The sequence below is a fragment of the Cheilinus undulatus genome, linkage group 2 (assembly GCF_018320785.1).
Source record: "Cheilinus undulatus linkage group 2, ASM1832078v1, whole genome shotgun sequence".
Lineage (NCBI taxonomy): Eukaryota > Metazoa > Chordata > Actinopteri > Labriformes > Labridae > Cheilinus > Cheilinus undulatus.
Window position 1 is genome coordinate 55073987 of NC_054866.1, and position 23358 is coordinate 55097344.

The 23358-nt window shown below is 39.5% G+C and overlaps 1 protein-coding gene across 1 annotated transcript in view; it reads left to right on the forward strand.

The window, feature by feature from the left end:
- Positions 1–19837, forward strand: part of abcc5 (ATP-binding cassette, sub-family C (CFTR/MRP), member 5) — a 38650-nt gene extending 18813 nt beyond the window's left edge. Inside the window, exons 19-30 of the mRNA XM_041805138.1 lie at positions 2162–2331; positions 3371–3517; positions 8441–8570; positions 8654–8936; positions 9034–9220; positions 9303–9392; positions 9914–10103; positions 10918–11077; positions 11198–11276; positions 17599–17712; positions 17789–17953; positions 18777–19837. Coding sequence (XP_041661072.1) covers positions 2162–2331; positions 3371–3517; positions 8441–8570; positions 8654–8936; positions 9034–9220; positions 9303–9392; positions 9914–10103; positions 10918–11077; positions 11198–11276; positions 17599–17712; positions 17789–17953; positions 18777–18878 — 1817 coding nt within the window. The 3' untranslated portion in view covers positions 18879–19837. The remainder of the gene's footprint in view (positions 1–2161; positions 2332–3370; positions 3518–8440; positions 8571–8653; positions 8937–9033; positions 9221–9302; positions 9393–9913; positions 10104–10917; positions 11078–11197; positions 11277–17598; positions 17713–17788; positions 17954–18776) is intronic.
- The last annotated feature ends 3521 nt before the right edge of the window (positions 19838–23358 follow it).

Genomic DNA, 23358 nt, shown 5'->3' on the forward strand with positions numbered 1-23358 from the left:
ATATCAGCTGTTAATATCAGCCTATATCAGCTGTAAATATCAGCCTATTTCTGCTGTAAATATTAGTATATCAGCAGTAAACATGAGTATATTGGCTGTTAATATCAGCCTATATCAGCTGTAAATATCAGTCTATATCAGCTGTAAATATCAGCCTATATCAGCTGTAAATATCAGTATATCAGCTGTAAATATCAGCTTATATCAGCTGTAAATATCAGTTTATATCAGCTGTAAATATCAGCCTATATCAGCTGTAAATATCAGTATATCAGCTGTAAATATCAGCTTATATCAGCTGTAAATATCAGTTTATATCAGCTGTAAATATCAGCCTATATCAGCTGTAAATATCAGTATATCAGCTGTAAATATCAGTATATCAGCTGTAAATATCAGTATATCAGCAGTAAATATCAGCCTATATCAGCTGTAAATATCAGTATATCAGCTGTTAATATCAGCCTATATCAGCTGTAAATATCAGCCTATTTCTGCTGTAAATATCAGTATATCAGTTGAAAATATCAGTATATCAGCTGTAAATATTAGTATATCAGCTGTAAATATCAGTTTATATCAGCTGTAAATATCAGTATATCGGCTGTAAATATCAGTCTATTTCAGCTGTAAATATCAGTTTATATCAGCTGTAAATATCAGCCTATATCAGCTGTTGATATCAGCCTATATCAGCTGTAAATATCAGCCTATATCAGCTGTTGATATCAGCCTATATCAGCTGTAAATATCAGCCTATATCAGCTGTAAATATTAGTTCATCAGCTGTAAATATCAGTCTGTATTAGCTGTAAATATCAGTCTATATCAGCTGTTAATATCAGCCTATATCAGCTGTAAATATCAGTATATCAGCTGTAAATATTAGTATATCAGCTGTAAATATCAGTATATCAGCTGTAAATATCAGTATATCAGCTGTAAACATCAGCCTATATCAGCGTTTAATATCAGCCTATATCAGCTGTAAATATCAGTCTTTATCAGCTGTAAATATCAGTCTGTATCAGCTGTAAATATCAGTATATCAGCTGTAAATATTAGCCTATATCCGCTGTAAATATCAGTATATCAGCTGTAAATATTAGCCTATATCCGCTGTAAATATCAGTATATCAGCTGTAAATATTAGCCTATATCAGCTGTAACTATCAGTCTATATCAGCAGTAAATCTCAGTATATCAGCTGTAAATATCAGTATATCAGTTGTAAATATCAGTATATCAGCTGTTAATATCAGCCCATATCAGCTGTAAATATCAGTCTATATCTGCTGTAAATATTAGTATATCAGCTGTAAATATCAGTTTATATCAGCTGTAAATATCAGCCTATATCAGCTGTAAATATCAGTTTATATCAGCTGTAAATATCAGCCTATATCAGCTGTAAATATCAGTATATCAGCTGTAAATATCAGCTTATATCAGCTGTAAATATCAGCCTATATCAGCTGTAAATATCAGTATATCAGCTGTAAATATCAGTATATCAGCAGTAAATATCAGCCTATATCAGCAGTAAATATCAGTATATCAGCTGTTAATATCAGCCTATATCAGCTGTAAATATCAGCCTATTTCTGCTGTAAATATTAGTATATCAGCAGTAAACATGAGTATATTGGCTGTTAATATCAGCCTATATCAGCTGTAAATATCAGTATATCAGCTGTAAATATCAGCTTATATCAGCTGTAAATATCAGTTTATATCAGCTGTAAATATCAGCCTATATCAGCTGTAAATATCAGTATATCAGCTGTAAATATCAGCTTATATCAGCTGTAAATATCAGTTTATATCAGCTGTAAATATCAGCCTATATCAGCTGTAAATATCAGTATATCAGCTGTAAATATCAGTATATCAGCTGTAAATATCAGTATATCAGCAGTAAATATCAGCCTATATCAGCTGTAAATATCAGTATATCAGCTGTTAATATCAGCCTATATCAGCTGTAAATATCAGCCTATTTCTGCTGTAAATATTAGTATATCAGCAGTAAACATCAGTATATTGGCTGTTAATATCAGCCTATATCAGCTGTAAATATCAGTCTATATCAGCTGTAAATGTCAGTCCATACCAGCTGTAAATATCAGTAATCAGTGTTTTTCGTCACGTGGCTTTAAAGGGGAGGAGCAGCAGTGCGGGGGCGTGGCGTGGCCTGTGTTCCAGCTCTACATGTCGTCATGCGGTGGTTCCACCTCCTGCCTGCTGATCCTGGCTCTGTTTATTCTCAACGTGGGAAGCTCTGCATTTTGCCAATGGTGGCTCAGCTACTGGATCAACCAGGGCAGTGGGGTGAGGCTCTAACAGAGGCGTGAGCCGGCAGGGTGTAAATGCTGCAAATATTCAACATAATAGTATAAACTAGTCTTTAAGGATGGGGCGAAAACAGCCTGTAGACATGAGAGACAGGATCATTGTGCCAGTTTTGCTTGTTTTGTATATATTCAATTTCTTCCACTTATCAGGGGCAGGCAACACAAGACAATGAATGAATAACTGCTTTAAATTCTTTGTCATGTAGGCCCATGAGGGCTGGGCTTGTGATTGTATGTATGTGACACAATAATAAAACAATATTGCAATGCATCACATCAAATGGTATCAAAACATATTACATCCCATCCCTTTACATTAAATTGTACCATATCAGATCATATTGTATTGAATTTGTATCATATTCTTTCTGATCACATCAAATTGAATCAAATCAGAATGTTTCAAATCTTACCATATCATATTGTACTCTAACATACTATGATTGCGTCATACAGTACAGTACCAAATTGTGCTGTTGAATCATATCCTGTCATGCTCTGTCAGTAGTATTGCATTACGTCATACTGTATTGTATCATATTGGATCAAATCATATTGGATCGCATCGTATGGAATCAGCTCTTACTGCATTGCATCGCATCCCATCACTTTTGCATCAAAACACATCACATTAAAACAAAAAGTTTAAAATTGTATCAGATCGCATCGCATCTAATCAAAATGATCAAAATGTATTGACACGTAGTGTAACTGAAATGAGGGAAATTACCTGATGCTAGTTAGCAGTCCGTTGGCTAAGCTAGCACAGTGTGTTACTGTCTCTCCACCAAAAAAGTTTAAAATCTGAACGCACTGAAGTCACATTGCAGACCGATGTCAAAATAGGAGAGGAGTTTTAACGCCTACTTAGATATTGCAGAGATTCTTACATTAATAAATGAACTTCCTGTTGACTCACCTCCATAAACACAGCTAAGGAGATGCACACACCTAAAGCATCATTTGACCTCCTTATTTCCTCCTTTTGACTCCTCCTACATTTCCTGTATTTCCAGAATGCCACAGTAACCCTGGGCAACAGTTCAGCTGTGAGCACCAGCATGAAGGACAACCCCCTGATGCAGTACTACGCTGCTGTCTACGCCTCCTCCATGGGCGCCATGCTGCTCCTCAAAGTTGTCAGGGGCGTGGCCTTCGTCAAGGTGAGTGGGCCAGGTTCAAAGATCCATTAGTAACCTCTGTGCTGAGTTTGATTACAGATTGATTAGTATTGTCTGTGCTGAGTTCAAGGACAGATTGGTTAATATTGTCTGGGCTGAGTTCAAGGACAGATTGATTAATATTGCCTGGGCTGAGTTCAAGGACAGATTGATTAGTAATGTCTGCTGAGTTCAAGGACAGATTGATTAGAGATTGATTAGTTATTTCACTGCTGAATTCCAGGATGGATTGATTAGAGTTTGATAGGTAATGTCTGTTGAGTTCAAGGACAGATCGATAAAAGAAAGGTTAAAGGGTTAAAAGAAAGAACAAAAATAAGTAAAATGTACAAAGTGTTTAGTCAGGAAAAAAAAAATAATAATAATTAAAGAGACAACTCTATAACAACATAAATAATCATACCTTGTTTGAAAGGGTGTAGGATGAAGTTGATAAAACTTATCTAGTCCTACCCCTTCATTGTTGTGTTTTTTTTATTATGTTTTTGCACAAACAAGACTCAGTACAAGACAAATAAACATTAAGAGACTAACAAAAACTGTACTAAACAAAAACATGACAATACAATAACATAGTATCAAAACAAAAGCTACAACAAAAAGTCAGACTTGGCAGCAAAATATGCAGCAAAGCTTCAGCCTCCTCGAAGCACATGGCAAAGGATATCCTAAAATTCATATCACCCAGCAGGAACTACAGTTAAGAATTGAAAACATTAAGAGATCTAATAACTGGGCCCCAGACCCTCTCAAATTTTTCATTAGACCCATGTTTGTGGCTACGGAGCCTTTCCAAATGTATACCTGAAACTAATTCTTTAATCCATCTAGACAAACAAGGAGCATTAACAGTTTTCCATTCCTTCAGTATGATTCTCTTAGCTACTAACATGCCAAACATAAAAGCCTGTTGCACAGTATATGGGAGTTTCAGAAGAGCTTTGGAGCACCCAAACAAGGCGATCAGTGCATCTGGTTGAACTTTTAAATTATAAATTTTGCAAAACCGTCTAAAGATGTCCTGCCAAAAGGGGACAATCTCTGGGCATGACCAGAAAGTGTGACCTAGTGTACCCTTCCCAACATTACATCTGTCACAAGTGTCAGAGATATTAGGATACATTTTGCTCAGCTTTTCTTTTGAATAGTGTATTCTGTGCATAACTTTAAACTGAATCAGTTACAGCCTTGCATTGATTGAGCCTTGATGGATTCTTTCCATCCCCTCCCTCCAAACATCCTCAGAAAATTCAACACCAAGATCAGCCTCCCAGGCGGCTTTGATATTCTCATCTGAAAGTGGGTTATGTTTAGAAAACAATAAAACAAATTTTGACACGAGATGTTTTGTATCAGCTGGTAACCTTATTAATTTATAAAAGGGATGTTCATTAGGTAAGCTCTCAAAATTATTAAAGCTGCTCTTAACAAAATGTCTAACTTGTAAACATCGGAAAAATCGGCTTGTGGGAGGGAATAGTTTTCCTTAAGCTCCACAAAGGATGCAAAATGATTATTCGTATACAAGTCTGCAATTGTTTTGATTCCTTTTTTGCCCCAGTGAATAAAAGCTTGGTCACACTTGGATGGGATAAAGTTGTGATTAAAGCAAATAGATGAATTTATAGAGAATTCAGGTGCATGGATCACCCTTTTCATCTGTTTTAAGACGTTGATTGAGTTATACAGGACAAAATTTTCTTTAAAACTATTCACTGGGTAATCATTTGTTGCAAACATGAGAGCCGCAAGAGAACTGTTTTCCACTGCTTGAGATTCCAGTTGTAGCCACTTAGGTGTAGGCTTGTCATTGAAGCCACTTGTTGGGGGGTACTGGTCATGCCAGTATACTAAGGCCCTGGCATTAACTGGCCAATAGTAGTGTCTTTTTTAAGTTTGTCTAGCTGACTACAGAAGTTGTTGTTAAACAAGAGCTCTGGATTAACAGTAATAGACAGGCCTAAATAGGTGAACCGGTCCTTGGCAATTACAAAAGGCAGGGAATTAATAAAATGTGGATCCAAATTTTCTGTTAGAGGAATAAATGCGCTCTTCCTCCAGTTCACAGAATATCCAGAGAGGCTACCGAAGCAGTTTATTAATGAAAGAAGAGGAGGAAGAGATGATTGGGGGTCCGTCATAAAGATTAAGAAATCATCTGCGTACAAAGACAATTTACATTCAATATTCCCCACTTTGATTCCCTTAATAGCAGAATGCTGCCTTATGCTAATGGCCAAAGGCTCCAGTGCAAGATTAAACAACAGGGGACTGGCACAGCAACCCTGCCTTGTCCCACGCATCAGGTTAAAGGGTGCTGACCTATTACCATTAGTAAGAATAGCTGCGTTTGGGCAAGCATACATCATCTTTACTATTGATAGAAAAAGATGGCCAAATCCATAACGTTTTAAAGCAGCGTGCATATACCTCCATTCGATCTGATCAAAGGCACGTTCTGCGTCCAATGAGATGACTACAGGTGTGCTGTTAACTTTATGTTTGGCATACATTATATTAAATAATCGACGTGTGTTACAAAAAGAAAATCTGCCAGATACAAAACCATTTTGGTCAGGATGTATTAATGATGGAATGTATCTACCAAGTCTGGTGGCCAACATCTAAGCTACCACTTTTTGGTCATAATTTAAAAGGCTAAGAGGTCTATATGCCATTGGGTCAGAGTCATCCCTCCCTTTTTTAAGTGTTAAACAAATACTGGCCTCATAGAAGGGCGGGGAGAATAGTTTACTCTCGATGGAGTGATTTGTCAATCTAAGCAGTAAAGGTGCAATCTGGTCCCAAAAGGACTTATAAAACTCTGCCCCAAACCCATCTGGGCCAGCAGCCTTTCCACTCGGAAATGATTGAATCGCCTCTTTAATTTCTCTTACAGTGAACTCTGAGTCCAGGTCAATTTTAGCTGATTCACTGATTTTAGGTAGATCAACAGAGTCCAGGAATTTTTCTATTTCATCATCTGATGTGGTGCAATTAGACAAATATAGCTGTGAGTCTAGATTCCTGAAATAATTATTTATTTCATGGGGATTGGTCAACAGCTCTCCATTTGTGGTCTTAATTTTCACAATTGCCCTGCTTGCCTGTGCGCCCCTAAGTTGCCTTACCAGCAATTTATCTGGTTTTTCATTTAGTTCAAATTGCTTTTGTCTAAGCTTAAGTATTTTTTTGTTAACCTGCTCACTCAGGATTTGTGTTGTATTCATTTTTCAACTTCATGAAACTGTATAGATCTTCCATTGACATAGAGGTATGTCTTTTCAGCCTTAGCAAGCTGTGACTCCATTTCCTTGAGGCGCTTTTGTTTTTCCCTCTTCTTAGCAGCTTCATATGAAATAATTTTGCCTCTTAACACAGCTTTAAAACTTTCCCACAAGATAGAGTCAGACACAGCACCATTATCATTAACTAAAAGAAAATCATCTATGGCCTCCCCTATATACTTAAGAAAATGATTGTCCTCCAACAATAAAGGGTTAAAGCACCAAGAGTAGGGAACTCTCGGTAGGGACAAATTAAAGGACATGGTAAGAGGACTATGATCCATTGTTGTGTTTTTAATAATTTAATCTGTCGGAGCAATGTGTAGGAGAACAAAACAGAAGGAAATAAAGTGCATCGCTAAAAAGGCACATTGCTTTATATTCTAAATCTATGTATCCATTTCTTTCTTGTATCCATTCAGGATGAGATTGATATAAATTTGTTTGAACTTATGAAGTGATCTGCAGGTTTTCATTTCTTCGCTACGGTTGTTCCACAGATTAACTCCTTTAACTGATATACAGTGTGTTTTGTTCTTTTCTTGAGAAAGTCTTTATACAATAAATTTTTCTTCTTGTATGCATTTAATATACCTTTGGTTAACCATGGCTTTTCTGCAAGTTTGTGTTTCACTAGTTTCTTTACCAGAGGACAATTTTTTTCGTAGAGAGCCGTTGTTATTGATATGAATGTGTCATAGGCTTCGTCTACGTCGCCAACATAGACATTGTTCCAGTCTTGTTTCAGGAGATCATATTTAAGAGATTCAATAGACTATTCAGTTCTTAGTCTTATTATCTTATATTCTTTGTTTTCTTTGTTTGTCCTTGAGGAGGTCTGGATAGTTGCAAACACTGGCAAATGATCACTTGAGTCATTTATTATTATTCCACTAGTTATCTTCACACCGATCCCATTAGTGAAAATGTTGTCTATTAGTGTCGCACTATGAGTAGTTATCTTGGTTGGGTGTGTTATTAATGGAAAGAGGCTCACACTGTACATAGATTTAATGAATTCCTTTATGTTATTGTTTTCTTGTGGATTTAACAAGTCAATATTGAAATCCCCACATGCAAAAAACAATTTATTCTTGTTTATTTTCTCAAATATACTCAATAGTTTCTCTTTAAATACTTCTACACATGATCCTGGTGTTCTGTATACACAGCTTATCAGTATATTTTTTGACTTCTCAGTTTCTATTTCTACAGTAACACATTCCATTACATTGTTTATTGCTTCAGACATGTTCTTAATAGTTTTACTTCTGTAAGTTTTGTCAATGTATACTGAAACTCCTCCACCCTTTTTCTCTTTTCTGTTCATATAATACATCTCATATCCATCTATTTCAACCAAGGCTTCTTGTTTATCGCTTAGCCAAGTTTCAGAGATTGCTATCACTGTAAACTTGTTCTTTAGCTGCTTTAAGCAATGTTTGATTTTTGACAGGTTTGAATTTAAGCTTCTCTATTTGAATTTAAGCTTCTACTGTGTTGATTTCAAGGACAGATTGATTAGTAATGTCTGTTTAGTTCAAGGACAGATTGATTAGTAATGTCTGTTGAGTTCAAGGACAGGTCCCTGGTCACTCCAATGGCAGTTGTTTTCCAGGGAACTCTGCGTGCCTCCTCTAAACTCCATGATCAGCTCTTCCATAAGATTCTCCGCTGTCCTATGAAGTTCTTCGATGTGACCCCCACAGCCTGGATCCTAAACCGGTTCTCCAAAGACATGGACGAAGGTAAGGATGTCTAGGACTCTGATCCGGATCTGGTCCATGGAACTTTGTGGAAATCTCTCTGAAAACTTTTCTGCTCTCTCCAGTTGACACGCGGCTGCCGTTCCAGGCCGAGATGTTTATCCAGAACCTGATCCTTGTCTTTTTCTGCCTTGGAGTCATCAGCTGGGTTTTTCCGTGGTTCCTGGTGGCTGTGGGTCCTCTTGTTTTACTGTTTGCAGTACTGCACGGGGTCTCCAGGGTCTTCATCCGGGAGTTGAAGCGCCTGGACAACGTGACCATGTCCCCCTTCATGTCCCACATCACATCGAGCATCCAGGGCCTGTCTACCCTGCAGGCCTACGGCCGGGGCCATGACTTCCTTACCAGGTCAGGCCTTGAAACGTTTCTTTAAAACCCCTGAGAATTGGATTTGATCTGGACCCCCCTGCCCCCCACCCCACCTCTGACTATGTTTTTGTTTTAGGTACCATGTTCTGCTGGACCAGAACCAGGCTCCCTTCTACCTTTTCAGCTGTGCCATGCGGTGGCTGGCTGTACGTCTGGACATCATCAGTGTGGCTCTGATCAGTGTCACTGCCCTCATGATGGTCCTGATGCACGGGAAGATCCCCCCTGCCTATGCTGGCCTCGCCATCTCCTACGCTGTACAGGTAACCTAGAAAGGATCTTGCTGCAGGCCTCCTCTGGCAGGATTTAGGTCTGAGGTCTTGAATCTCCCTGTCCCTCTGTCAGTTAACAGGGTTGTTCCAGTTCACTGTGCGGTTGGCATCTGAGACTGAAGCTCGCTTCACATCCGTCGAGAGAATCCATCACTACATCCAGGTAGAAAAACCATCCTCTAGACTGGCTCCAGTACATCTAGATAGAGAGACCAGCCACTGAACTGGTTCCATTACACCCAGGTAGAGAAACTATCCTCTAGACTGGCTCCAGTACATCTGTGTAGAGAAACCAGCCACTGGACTGGTTCCAGTACATCAAGGTAGGGAAACAAGCCTCTGGACTGGGTCGAGTATATCCAGGTAGACAACACCAGCCTTTGGATTGGTTCCGGCAGAGGAATCAGCCTATGAACTTGGCCCAATACATCCAGTTTAAGGAACCACCAGGACTGGTTCCAGTACATCCAGGTAAAGCAACCAGTCTCTGAACTGGGTCCAGTAAAGTCAGGTAGAAAAACCAGCCTCTGAACTGATTCCAGCACATCCACACAAAGAAACCAATCTCTGGACTGGTTTAGACCTCAGAGACCTGCCTGGCTCATCAAACAAAGATAACTGAACAGTGTGTTTTTAACAGGATTTGTTTCTTACTAATCTTTCATCTATGTGTGTCCGTCTCAGTCCCTGTCCCAAGAGGCTCCAGCCCGGGTCAAAGATCAGGCCCCTCCAGTTGACTGGCCCCAGCAGGGGGAGCTGGTGCTCAGGGAGGTGGAGATGAGGTACCAGGCGAACCTCCCTCTGGTCCTCAACAGGATCTCCTGCACAATCCGACCTAAAGAGAAGGTCGGCATAGTGGGAAGGACCGGATCAGGTTAGTCTAGATGCTGGGTCCTGACAAGATGGGGCTATCTTTCATTGAATTCCTTTTCTTAAAAAAAATAGAATAAAAAAAAAATACAGAGCTTTACAAATTTATTAGACCACCCTAACCCTAACCAAAGTAAGGTTTATGCCACAGCTGCCCTAAATTAACAGCATTGGTAATTACCAAAATCATTTTTTATGTTTCTGCAGTGGTTAATACACCAATATGTAGAAGCTCTTTAACCCAAATGATATTTTTAATGCTAAAATATCATTATTATTGTTATCTATGAATTTTCAAATGTACTGATTTACAAAAAACTGAAAAAATGGAAAAGCACATTAATATTTCTTGATTAATATGTCAAATTATAGTTATTTACTTGCATTCCTGAACAGAAAAATGAGTTTTAGTGGTTGAATGTTATGCTTGACTAATTTCTGACTTTTCAGAGAAGCCCAGTGAGCCGGCTCAAATTTGGGTGAATCCCTCATTCCTGTTCAAAATGGTAAAACGTGGAGAGCTGACTGAAAATGAAAGAGTCCACATTCAAGCACTTCATGATGCTGGATGGTCTCTGAGACAAATATGACAGGTGGTCTAATAAATTTATTAAGGACTGTATATATTTTAGCTAGGAGGTACAGTTTAGTGAGGAACTGGTCCAGGTCTGAGCCAGTCCTGACTATAAGCTTTATCACAGAGGAAAGTTTGAAGACTACAGCAGACTAACTAAGGACTGGTCCAGGTCTGATTCAGTTCTTATTTTGGAGACTTGTTGCACCAGGAGCAGGTCTGATTTCGGTCTGTCCGTGTTTAGGAAAGTCGTCTCTGGGCATGGTTCTGTTCAGGTTGATGGAGCCTTGTGGCGGCTCCATCCTGATCGACGGTGTTGACATCAGTGACATCGGACTGGCCGACCTCCGGAGCAAGCTCTCAATCATCCCACAGGACCCAGTGCTGTTTAGTGGGACAGTCAGGTAGGAGGAACACCTGAGGAGGAGCAGATAATCTTTATAATCTTTAGTATCGTCCTAAATTTAATTCTGACCCCTCTGATTTGTGGACTGGTGATGTTAATGAGTTTTTGGCCTTTCCAGGTCTAATCTGGACCCCTTCAACCAGTACAGCGAGGAACAGATCTGGGACGCTCTGAGCAGGAGTCACATGAAGGAATGTGTGAGTATTACAGAGAAGAGCTGCAGTAGTATGGATTACTGACTTCCTGTCTGTCTGACTTCCTGTCTATCTGTCTGACTCCCTGCCTGTCTGTCTTCCTGTCTGTCTTACTTCCTGTTTGTCTGACTTCCTGTCTTTCTGTCTGACTCCCTGTCTGTCTGTCTTCCTGTCTGTCTGACTTCCTGTCTTTCTGTCTGACTCCCTGCCTGTCTGTCTTCCTGTCTGTCTTACTTCCTGTTTGTCTGACTTCCTGTCTTTCTGTCTGACTCCCTGTCTGTCTTCCTGTCTGCCTGTCTGTTTGACTTCCTGTCTGTCTCACTTCCTGTCTGCCTGTCTGTCTCACTTCCTGTCTGTCTGCCTGCCTGTCTTTCTTCCTGTCTGCCTGCCTGTCTTATCTCCTGTCTGTCTTTCTTCCTGTCTTACTTCCTGTTTGTCTGACTTCCTGTCTTTCTGTCTGACTCCCTGCCTGTCTGTCTTCCTGTCTGTCTTACTTCCTGTTTGTCTGACTTCCTGTCTTTCTGTCTGACTCCCTGTCTGTCTTCCTGTCTGCCTGTCTGTTTGACTTCCTGTCTGTCTCACTTCCTGTCTGCCTGTCTGTCTCACTTCCTGTCTGTCTGCCTGCCTGTCTTTCTTCCTGTCTGCCTGCCTGTCTTATCTCCTGTCTGTCTTTCTTCCTGTCTTACTTCCTGTTTGTCTGACTTCCTGTCTTTCTGTCTGACTCCCTGCCTGTCTGTCTTCCTGTCTGTCTTACTTCCTGTTTGTCTGACTTCCTGTCTTTCTGTCTGACTCCTGTCTGTCTTCCTGTCTGCCTGTCTGTTTGACTTCCTGTCTGTCTCACTTCCTGTCTGCCTGTCTGTCTCACTTCCTGTCTGTCTGCCTGCCTGTCTTTCTTCCTGTCTGCCTGCCTGTCTTACCTCCTGTCTGTCTTTCTTCCTGTCTGTCTTTTTTTTTTTATATTGATTTTATTGAACACAAGTTAACAGTTACAACCCATTAAGTAAAAGTGCAACATGTGTCATATGAGATTATAGATACAAAAGTGTACATCCATACAGATAGTCAGTGAAGCAAAGACAGGAAAGAAAGAAAAGAATACACAAAAGCAGAACAACACAAAATCAAAAACAAACAAAAACAAACAAACAACAACAACAACAACAAAAAAAACAAAACAAAAAAAGAAGGCAGCAGGGAACATTTAGCGGTTTACAGTTTTGAAGTATTGGCAGAATGAGTGATGCAGTTTAACAGCTTTTTTGTTTTTAACATATTTTATAGTATTGGAGTATTTGTGTATCTCGTTTTCAAAATTATGTCCATTTGGTTTTGTCTGTGTCCATCTTGCTTTATGTATATGGTATTTGGCCAGCATGATTAGAGTCTGTATCAGGAGGGAAAGGTCTTTGGGAATTGTTGTATTTTCAAAATAAAGGATGATGTCACTCTCCTGGAGGCCGATCACATGACCTGTTTTGTAATGGATGAGTTTCTGTATTTGAGACCAGAGGTTTTTACTGTAGGTGCAGTGATAAAACAGGTGGATAATGGTTTCTTGTTCCGTTTGGCAGAAGTCAAATTTGTAATCTATATCTAATTTGAATCTTTCTAATGTTTTTTTTTGCAGGGTAGATGTTGTGTAAGATTTTAAAGGAGACTTCTTTGATTTTATTGTAGATGCAGAGCTTCTCACCAACCAGCCACGTCCTGCTCCAGTTTATTTCTCTGTATGATGAGTTCCATTGTGAAGTAGTGGCCTTTTTATAGGTTGGATGGGGTTTCTGATGTATTTATTGGTGCAAGTTTTTTTCATAATATCGATCTCTCCTATGTATAATTGTTTCTGAATTTTCTGTATTTGATTATTAAATTGAGAGTTTTTAAGGAGTTGTAAGATTCCATTTGGTATTGCTTTACAAACTTTACTATATTCAATTTGCGAGATTTGAAGTTTATACATCACAATGAATTCATTATACGGAAATGTTTGCCCCTGTGAATTGATGAGTTGGTTGACCCACACTATCCCACTGTCATACCAGGTTTTGAGAAATAGTGATTTGTTGCGATATTTAACATTTTGATTGTTCCAAAGGTAGCAGCTGGTTGGTGAGAAGCTGTGTTTGTGGATCAGCCTCCAGGACAGCAACGCCTGTTTGTGGAAGTCTGATAGTTGGGTAGTTTTTCAGGTTTGTAATTACATTTTAACAGAAATTCAAGTACTCCAATTTGATTGAATATATATTTGGGAATCGTATTCCAAATATTTACTTTTTCTTTTACCAATCGGGATATCCAGTTAATTTTGAACACATTATTAACGGTTTCAAAGCTCAAGACTTCCAGCCCACCATTTCCTTTCTGATTACAGAGAACATCTTTTTTTAAGTAATGGGCTTTGTTCTTCCACATAAAATTCAAAAGCATTTTATCTAGTTTTTTACATGTTGTGTTAGGCATATTCATAGACAGAGAAATATATACTGATCTTGAAATACCTTCAGCTTTAGCTAATAAAACTCTTCCATAAATTGAGAGGTCACGCATCAGCCACATGTTGAATTTTGTAGTAATTTGGTTAAGGATGGGGTTAAAGTTTAAGTTACATCATTCTATTTGATCACTATTCACAGTTACTCCAAGATAAGTAACCGTTTTCTTTACTGGAATGCCAAGTATTTCAACATCATCACATTTTGTAAGTGGTAACAAGACTGCCTTACCTAAATTCATTCTTAATCCTGACACCTCTGAGAATTCTTTAATGCAATCAATTACTGTATTTACATCTGTATGGTTATTAATGAATACTGCTGTATCATCAGCCAACTGTGATATTTTAAATTCTCTGTCAAAGGCGTTGATACCTTGAAAATTGGTCATTTTGATATGAGTGGCCATCATTTGTGCTACAAGCAGGAAGATGTATGGGCTTATCGGACAGCCTTGCTTTATTCCTCTTTCTATACAGAATCTTGGAGATGTTCCATGTGCCAGTTTAACAACTATTGCAACCATTATAGAGTGTTTGAATTACACTGATGAATCGGTCTCCAAATCCAAAGGTTTTTAGTGTTTTTAGCAGGAATTTATGATTAACTGTATCGAATACTTTATAGAAATCCACAAATAAAACAAGACTGTCCTCAGCAATGTGTTCATTATAATCCAATAGATCCAAAATCACCCTTACATTATTAATAATACAGCGACCTGGCATAAATCCTGACTGCTCTTCATCAATAATTTCTGCCAGTCCCATCTTGAGTCTCTTTGCAAAACTTGAAGCAAATATTTTAGCATCATTATTTAACAAGGTAATCGGCCTCCAGTTGTCAATATTCAATTTATCTTTTTTTGGTTTGGGTATTAATTTAATAACACCTTGTTGTAGTGTTGGTGGTAGATGGCCTTTTGTTATGGCTTCCTCAAATACCTGAAGCAAAAATGGATCAAGAGATTCTTTGAAGTATTTATAGAATTCACTTGTCAGACCGTCATTGCCTGGAGATTTGTTGTCTTTGAGAGAGTCAATGGACTTTTGTACATCAGAGATGTTAATCTTTCGGTCACAGTCATTTTTAAATTCTTCATCAATTATTTTTGTATTATGTTCTATATTTTGGCAGTATGAATCCATTTTATTTTCATCAAGAATTTCCTTGGAATATAATTTACTGTAAAAATTGGCAACATATTCTGCAATCATTTTATCATCTTCACAAACAGTATCATTTATGTTTAGTTTACTTATCGAGGACATTTCATAATTCCTTTTTTCCAAGTTAAAAAAATATTTGGAGCATTTTTCACCTTGTTCAAGCCATTTCCTTCTTGATCTGATAAAAGCTCCTTTTGCCTTTTCTTCATAAATTTGATCAAGGGAAACGTGTAATAATTCAAGATTTGTTTGTTCATTCTCGGTTAAGCTCACTTTTTCAGTTAATTTCATGATTTGTGAGATAGTATGTAATTCTTTTTCATTCTTTGCTTTAGACATTCGTTTGCTCAATACAATTGCCAACTTTCTAATTTCAAATTTCATTAATTCCCAGGCTTTTCCATAATGGTTAGTTAATGTGGCCATTCTCCAGTGTTTTTCAAAAAGGTTTTTAGTTTGCCTTATAAAGTCATTCTCGTTCAGTAGATTTTTTATTGAATTTCCAGTAGTCAGTGTTTATTCTAGCTCTTTTGGATAAAAGGTTGATTTCAATAATGATAGCTTTATGGTCAGTAAATACAGTTGGCATAATTTATGTTTTTTCTACATTTACAATCATATTTGTTGAGGTAATCCTGAAGTCTAGCTGGGACTGTAAGGACATGTCCTTATTGCTCCATGTATACTTTTTTGTATCTGGGTGTTTGTGTCTCCAGATGTCAGTTAAGACCATTCTGTTACATATATTATTTAATTCATTTGCCCTTTCATCTTTTGGAGGCCATGCATCATCCCTGTCATTCATTAGTGTTAAAATCTCCACCCCATATGATTTTGGCTGCAGGAAATTCAGATAACCATGTGTTTAGTTTGCTTTCAATGGTTTGAAATAAAGTTATATTTGTTTTTTTATCATTTGTTGCATAGATATTTACCAAAATGAACACAGCATTTTCATTTTCAATAATCAATATAACCCATCGACCATTATCGTCAGTAAGATGTTTGATGATTTTCCCTCTGAACGTTCCCTTTAGTATGGCGACCCCTGCTGATCTGTTGCAACCAAAGGAGAACCAAATATCTTTTCCCCATTGACTTTTCCAGAACGACACATTAGATGCTGAGGCATGAGTTTCCTGTAAAAAATAAAAGTCTGCACGTTTCCCTTGACAAAACAGAAATAAACCTTTTCTCTTCAAATCATTTCTAATCCCCGTGACATTGATGGATAACACAGAAATAGACATGAGAAAGAGAAAAAAACAAAAAAAAAAACAAAAACAAAAAACAACAAAAAACAAAAAAACGAGACTTTGTCTCTACTCCTCTCTTAGGATGAAAACAAAAAAATGGCAGGTCAGCGACACCTGTAGCACCGTATAGATTGGACATTTAACAAAAGGAAATGTTTCTTTGGCTCAATCAAAATCAGTCATCACTGTCTTTACTTTAGTTCATTATTAGTTCTTTATTATAGCCGACTATGGCTGTTAAACAAAAGTCATGACTAACCTGATTCTCTTTGAGTTTATTTTAGTCATTCAGAATAATCTCTCCTTCTCCTTTGATGAAGGCTCGTCCTCCCACGTAGTAAGCCGTCTTCCCAGCTTTGCGAGCACTCTTGACGTAGGGGTACAGTTTTATCCGACTCTCACGATCCCCTTTGGACAGGTCTTCCTTGAACCGCAGCCCGTGTCGCTGCAGGTAGGGGCACGTCCTCGCTGCCTTCCAAACGGTGTCTCTGCTCTCCTGGGAGATGAAGTGTAGGATGTTGGATCTCGGTCTGGTTCCCTCCTCCGCGGCGTTGCGTCTCCCCAAGCGATGAGCAAAATCGTCCTGCACCAGCAGGTCCTTCATGTCGGGTACCACCTTCTGACAGATTCTGATCACTTCTGCGCAGATGGACTCAGGCACTCTGTCCAGTCTCAGATTGTGTCTTCTCATACAAGTTTCCATTTCGTCCATTCTCCTTTGCATGGTCGCGACAGGCTGCTCCACTTTAGTGACTCTCTGTTCCAAAGTAACCACTCCTGTGCTTTCAGTTCTGCAGACACACATTCGAGCTTGTCCTCTAGGAGGATCATTCTGTTTTCAATAGCGTCAGCTCTGTTGTTAATAAGTGTCTTGAGCATTTCAAACTGCGCCAGCATAGGGGTTCATTTCAGCATCACAAGCTTTCTTTTTGGTCGCTGGAGATTTAGATGGTGTAACAGATAGCGGTTGAAAGTCCTCTTCAAAATTGTCCGAACAAAGTGCAGTCTGAGTGTAATCATGGTCAGCTGCGGCAAGCGACTGTGCATATGCCCCACATTGTTGTGGGGAGTTCGGTCTCTTCGTGCCAGCCCTTGAAGTCACACTCACTCGTTGATTGTGTGAATACATTTTAATGCAATTTGGTGAACAATGAGTGAGATAAAAGTTCCTTTTGTTACTTTTTTTGAAGTTTGGTGCATGGTGTCCTCACGCGCTCCGGCTCAGGCCGCCATCTTCACTTTGACCCCCGGAAGGAAAGGCCTACATTTATTTAGCCCTTCCTGTCTGTCTTACTTCTTGTCTGTCTGCCTGTCTATCTTACTTCCTGTCTGCCTGTCTGTCTGACTTCCTGTCTGTCTTTCTTCCTGTCTGTCTGCCTGTTCATCTGACTTCTTGTCCGTCTGTCAGGTGTCTCAGCTTCCACTGAAGCTGGAGTCCGAGGTTGTGGAGAACGGGGAGAACTTCTCGGTTGGAGAGAGGCAGCTGCTGTGTGTCGCCCGAGCTCTGCTCCGACAGTGCAAGGTAAGAGATAGACAGTCGGAAAACTACTCCCCCCACTCCTCTTCTGTTGGCTGATTGGTACGCTGTCGTCTTTCAGATCCTGATCCTCGATGAGGCGACCGCTGCCATGGACGCTGAGACAGATGCTCTGATCCAGGAGACCATCAGGACGTCATTCCAGGACTGCACCACCCTGACCATTGCTCACCGCCTCCACACCGTCCTCGCCTGTGACCGCATCATGGTGCTCAACAACGGACAGGTACGGACCAATCAGAGATCATCTCCCATTCTAGGATGTGAGAGTGCTAACTGTGGAGATTACCCTAAACAGTACTCGAAGTCAGAGGAAAGACTCACTCTAAAGTTAGAGTTAGTCTGACATGACATGTTTATCGTTTATCGTTGTGGAAGCTGCTGTGCTGTTGCTGTACCTCGCTCATGTTGGGTGATGTTATCTGGAATGGACCAGGATTATTCTCTGGCATTGACATGTTCTGTTGTGTCAGCTCCACTCTGGTCCAATCAGAGTTTATTTTCATCTGATAGTAGGGGAGAGGTACCAGGACATGCCAGATGGACGGCTCCACAAATCAATGGTGTTGGAAATATTTCACATCTGTCTGGGAACCAAACCATAGATGGTGTTAAAAAGAGGGCAGAACCTTTCAAAATAAAACTCAGAGGGGGATTGGATGAATGTTCTTTCTGTCACAGTAATTACTGGCCAATCAGAGCGACAGATCATGTTGTAGTAGGCGTGCACCACAGGAGAGAATTAAACTAGAATTGGTCACTATCAGTAGAGTTGGTAAATTTAGCTCTGTCTGAAGCTTAACTTTAAAAGATGTCATCTTTAGAATATTTCATAAACTTTAACGGATGATGTCATCTTTAAAGGCAAGGTTAGAATGTTTCATAAACTTTAACGAATGATGTCATCTTCGAAGGGAAGGTTAGAATGAAAATGTTTTTGATCCACCACCAGTGATTGGTTCAGTTTTATTTTTGTAGTTGTTCCAAGAAAAACTGTTGAACGAATTAAAGAAAAACTTACAATGTTTGCTTCATTTTGATTGGTTCAGGTGGCAGAGTTTGATGAGCCCTCCAAGCTGCTCGCCAATGAGAACTCCCGGCTGTGCTCCATGCTTGCTGCGGTGGAAAACAAGATCTCGGTACGAGGATGAAGAGGAGGGAGATGAGGAGGACCGGATCAGGTCCCGTCTGCTCTGCTGTCTAAGGGGTGAAGAATAAACTGACCGTAAGCTGCTCATCCTCCTAACCTCCACAGGTGTGTCTGAGGCCTGATAGGGATCAGGTCTATCCTTAATGATGAGCTGGCAGCGTGTGATTGGTCAGAAGAGTAGAAACAGTACCACGGGTTAGCTCATCAGCTCATAGAGGAGCTGTTAGACCTGGGATTATTTCAGTGATTTTAGAGCAGCCAGAAAGAGAGCAGACGTCTGTCCACTTCTCCATGTCAGCCAGGACTTCTGGGCTGAGTACGGTCCCTCCTGAATTTTCTCTGACCCCGATGGAGAGGTCGAGGGAAGAAGTGAAGGAGAGTAACAGAGGACTGGCTGACTGTGGAGAGCCTGGGGTTAAAGCTTCAGCGAGGCAGCTGGAACACCTTATACCTGCCATCATCACAACCAGCCTGTTTACATGTAGACACTTCTATGAATTTATTTCTGTTTATATTTGATCTTTATAAGAATATTGTTGGAGTCTTCATATCAGGGGTCTATGACCTCCAAGAGCTTCTTTATAAAACAAAAATGATAGGAGTGACCAAGAGCAACCTGCATCACATTCCCTACATGTAGAGACAAAATAAATCAAAGCTCTGCCTCAAACACAGTGATACGCAGAGAGAACACATCATAGACACACAGTACATTCACATGCAGTCAGAGAGAGTGGAATTATTGTGTTAGTGCAACTGGAACTGCACCCGTAACATCCATGCCAACGTGTAAAGGCAAGACTGAAACCTTTTCCATCAGATACACGTAAGCAGATGAACATTTTTACGATCTGGGCCCCAATCTCCTAGAAGGCAGTAGTTGTGGGTCCTGATGCTAAACTAGTGGAAAACCACTATTATAAAGGATGACATCATCATTTTCAAAGGCAAGGATGAAATGTTTTATAGGCCTTAAAGGATGACATCATCTTCAAATTCAAGGATGGAATGCTTTGTAGGCTATTAAGGATGACATCATCTTTAAATTCAAGGATGGAATGTTTTATAGGCTATTACGGATGACATCATCTCCATAGGCAAGGATGGGATGTTTCAGAGGCCTAAAAGGTTGACATCATCTTCAAATTCAATGATTGAATGTTTTATAGGCTATTAAGGATGACATCATCTCCAGAGGCAAGGATGGAATTTGTTTAGTGGCCTGAAAGGATTTACATCGTCTTCAAATTAAAGGATGGAATGTTTTATTTGCCTTGAATGATGACATCAACTTTAAAGGCAAGGATGGAATGTTTTATATGTCTTAAGAGGTGAAATCTCCTTCAAAGGCAATGATGGAACGTTTAAGAGGTTTTTAAAAGATGACATCATCAAAGGCAGAGGTTGGAATGTTGATGAAGCTGGGATGTTGGGGGCTTTTTCCTGCTATAGTTGGCATTGTTCCTGTCCCACCCACTGTGAGAAGAGTTACCAAAAGTAGACAGTCAACATGAGGGGAAGGTTGTTGGTGTACCTGTGTTCTAATGATGGTAGAGATGAAGGATGCTGAGCTGAACGTTAAAGCCCACTTTCAGTTGCACTGACACGATTATTCATCTTTCCTAACTGCACAGAGATGTTCTAAAGGAGTGAAGGTTATGGCCCTCAGGATCAGTCAGTAGTTTCATCCTGATATGGAGTTTATCCTGGGACTGATGACATCATCTAACACCTGGAAACCCTCCAACAGAGAGCAGGTAGTTTAGTTCCACACAGTCAGTCCTTGGTGTTACATTAAATAATATGAAATCATATTTAACCTCCTCAGTCCCTGCATGAGCAGAACAGAACATTATATCCTAGCAGTCATTTCTGCTGTAGAACTTTAGAGGTAGCTGTCTGAAATATTCATCCACATTAATCAAATTTGGTTGAAATGTTGGGAGAATTTGCTGCTTGGATATTTTACGATATTTTCTTGGAAATGTTTGAATATTTTCATGTAATTTTAGGTGACATGTTTTAGTATTTTGGACAGTTTCATTGGAGGTTTTGGGGAAAATTGCTTTGATTGTTTTGGACATTTCGTGGAAATTTGGGTAAGTAATTTGTCAATTTTGGGGATTTGGGGGTTGGGCTGTTTTTTAATGTCAAGGATTTTCATGGAAATTGTGGAGAATTTGTTTTGACTAATGGATGTTTCTGTCATTTTCATTGAATTTTTACATTTATTTGATTTTCACAGAAATTTGACATTATTTCTTTGAATTTTAGAGCATTTGTGTGGATTTTGGAAAGGACAATTTCCAAAAAGTTCTTGTTTAAAGGCTGGGCCGATGCTTTCACTGATCAGGTCCTCCTAAGAAGACCTGATCCTCTTCTGATCTTCTGTTAATAAGAGGGAGAAACTAAAAACGATCAGAACAAAAGCTCAGGTCTGAGGAGGTTATGTTCATTATCTACTGCCTCATTATAAGCTGTTATATCACCTGAAAATATCATATTTAATATGATTGTATATCTAGATAATGTCTGATTTAAAGTCATAATGATTACGTTTTATTTAAAGCCATAATATCAGGTTTTAACATGTAAAGTTTCACATGATAATTAAGGCCAGTGTTTGTCATTCAGACATGTAACTTTCAGCTGTAAACTTGTAAAATCCTGTCTTATTTAGTTGTTTTTATATCGTCTTATTTAAGGCCACTATGCCTCACTGACTATTACTCCTCAGACTTCCAGAGTGTTCTTAAAGTTCCCCCTGTCAGAGTCAGGACCTGTTCTTAAACTCGCCTTACTTCCAGGTGCTCGTAAGGTGAAAGCTCATGCATGTTTTCCTAATTAGCACAGAGACATGCCTCTATGATGCCCATATAAGGGCATGAGACTGCAGGGTCGTGTGCAAACACAGAGGGCAGACAGGAGTGAGAGGAGGAGTAGAGATGTCCACCTGAAAATAAAACCAGTAAATCTGGACTCTGAGGACCAGGAACAGGTCTATGGGTCTAAAGTGGAGGTAGAGCTGGTTCATTATTCAGCAGCAGGGCTGGAAAGGAAGTCCACTAACTCAGACATCCTCACTGAGCTGTCTGAAGAGAGGGTGGAGCCAGGCTGAAGAGGGGGTGGGGCTTTATTCCCAGTAGAATCAGTCTGATTTGATGGGAACCATTTCAGAATCAGAATTTGATTCCTTCTAAAGCTGACGCTCTCAAATGGCTTTAAACACACTGGAATCCTGGAGTGGGGCTAGGGTAACACTGATCCAATAATATTAACGTGGTCAATAGATAAAGATGATGAGGAATTTTTAAAAGTCATGTTATTGTGTTTTTCTTCATTTATCATATTTGATTCCTGATGAATTTATCATGAATCTGCTGTTATATCAGCTACCAGTGTGTGGAAGAGCGCCCACTACAGCCCATAGACGTCATTCTTAGCTTAGAACCAATCAGAAAACGGTGAAAAAAATCTGGGACAGAGGAGCTGAAGAGGAAACCTGCATGTTTAGAATAAACATTTACGCTTGGCCTACAGAGAAACAGCAGATTTCCACAACACAATTCCAAAAGAGTTGGGACATGGTGTAAAATGTAAATAAAAACAGAAGTCCATGATTGTCAAATGTCATGAAGTCATATTTGATCCACAGTAGAACAGAGACAACAGATCAGATAACAGAGACATTTTAAGATTTCAGGAAAATATTGGCTCATTCTGATTCTGACAGTAGCAACACATCTAAAAAATGTAGGGACAGGGCCATGTTTACCATTGTGTATCATCCCCTCTTCTTTTAACAACTGTCTGTAAATGTCTGGGAGAGGAATGCTTTCCCATTCTTGTCTGATGTAGGGCTCTAGCAGCTTAACGGTCCTTGATCTCCTTTTTTTTAAGCATATGTTGCTCTAGAACCTCTCTCTACTTTTCAGCATTGATAGTTCCTTTCCAGATGTGTAAGCTGCCCACGCCATAGGCACTAATGCAACCCCATACCATCAGAGATGCAGGCTTTAGAACTGAGCCAAGAGAACAAGCTGGATGCTCCCTCCCCTCTTTAGTCCACAGGACACGGCGTCTGTGGTTTCCTCTGACCACAGAACAGTTTTCCATGTTTCCTCAGTCCATGTTAAATGAGCTTAGGTCCAGAGAAGACGGCAGTGTTTCTGGATCCTGTTCACATATGGCTTCTTCTCTCCATGATCCAGCTTTAATTGTCATTTGTGGATGGCATGGCCAACTGTGTTGACAGACAACGATTACTGGAAGGGTTCCTGAGCCCATGCAGTGATTTCACTACAGAATCATGCCTGTTTTTAATGCAGTGGCCCCTGACGGCCCCTTCAGCCTTGTCCCTTGGACCAGAGTTAAATGCCATAATATCAGACTGAGGTCATCATATCTGCTCTTAACCTCTGATTTAAGTAGAAAAATTACATTATATTAACATACATAGATGACATTATAACCTCTGATTT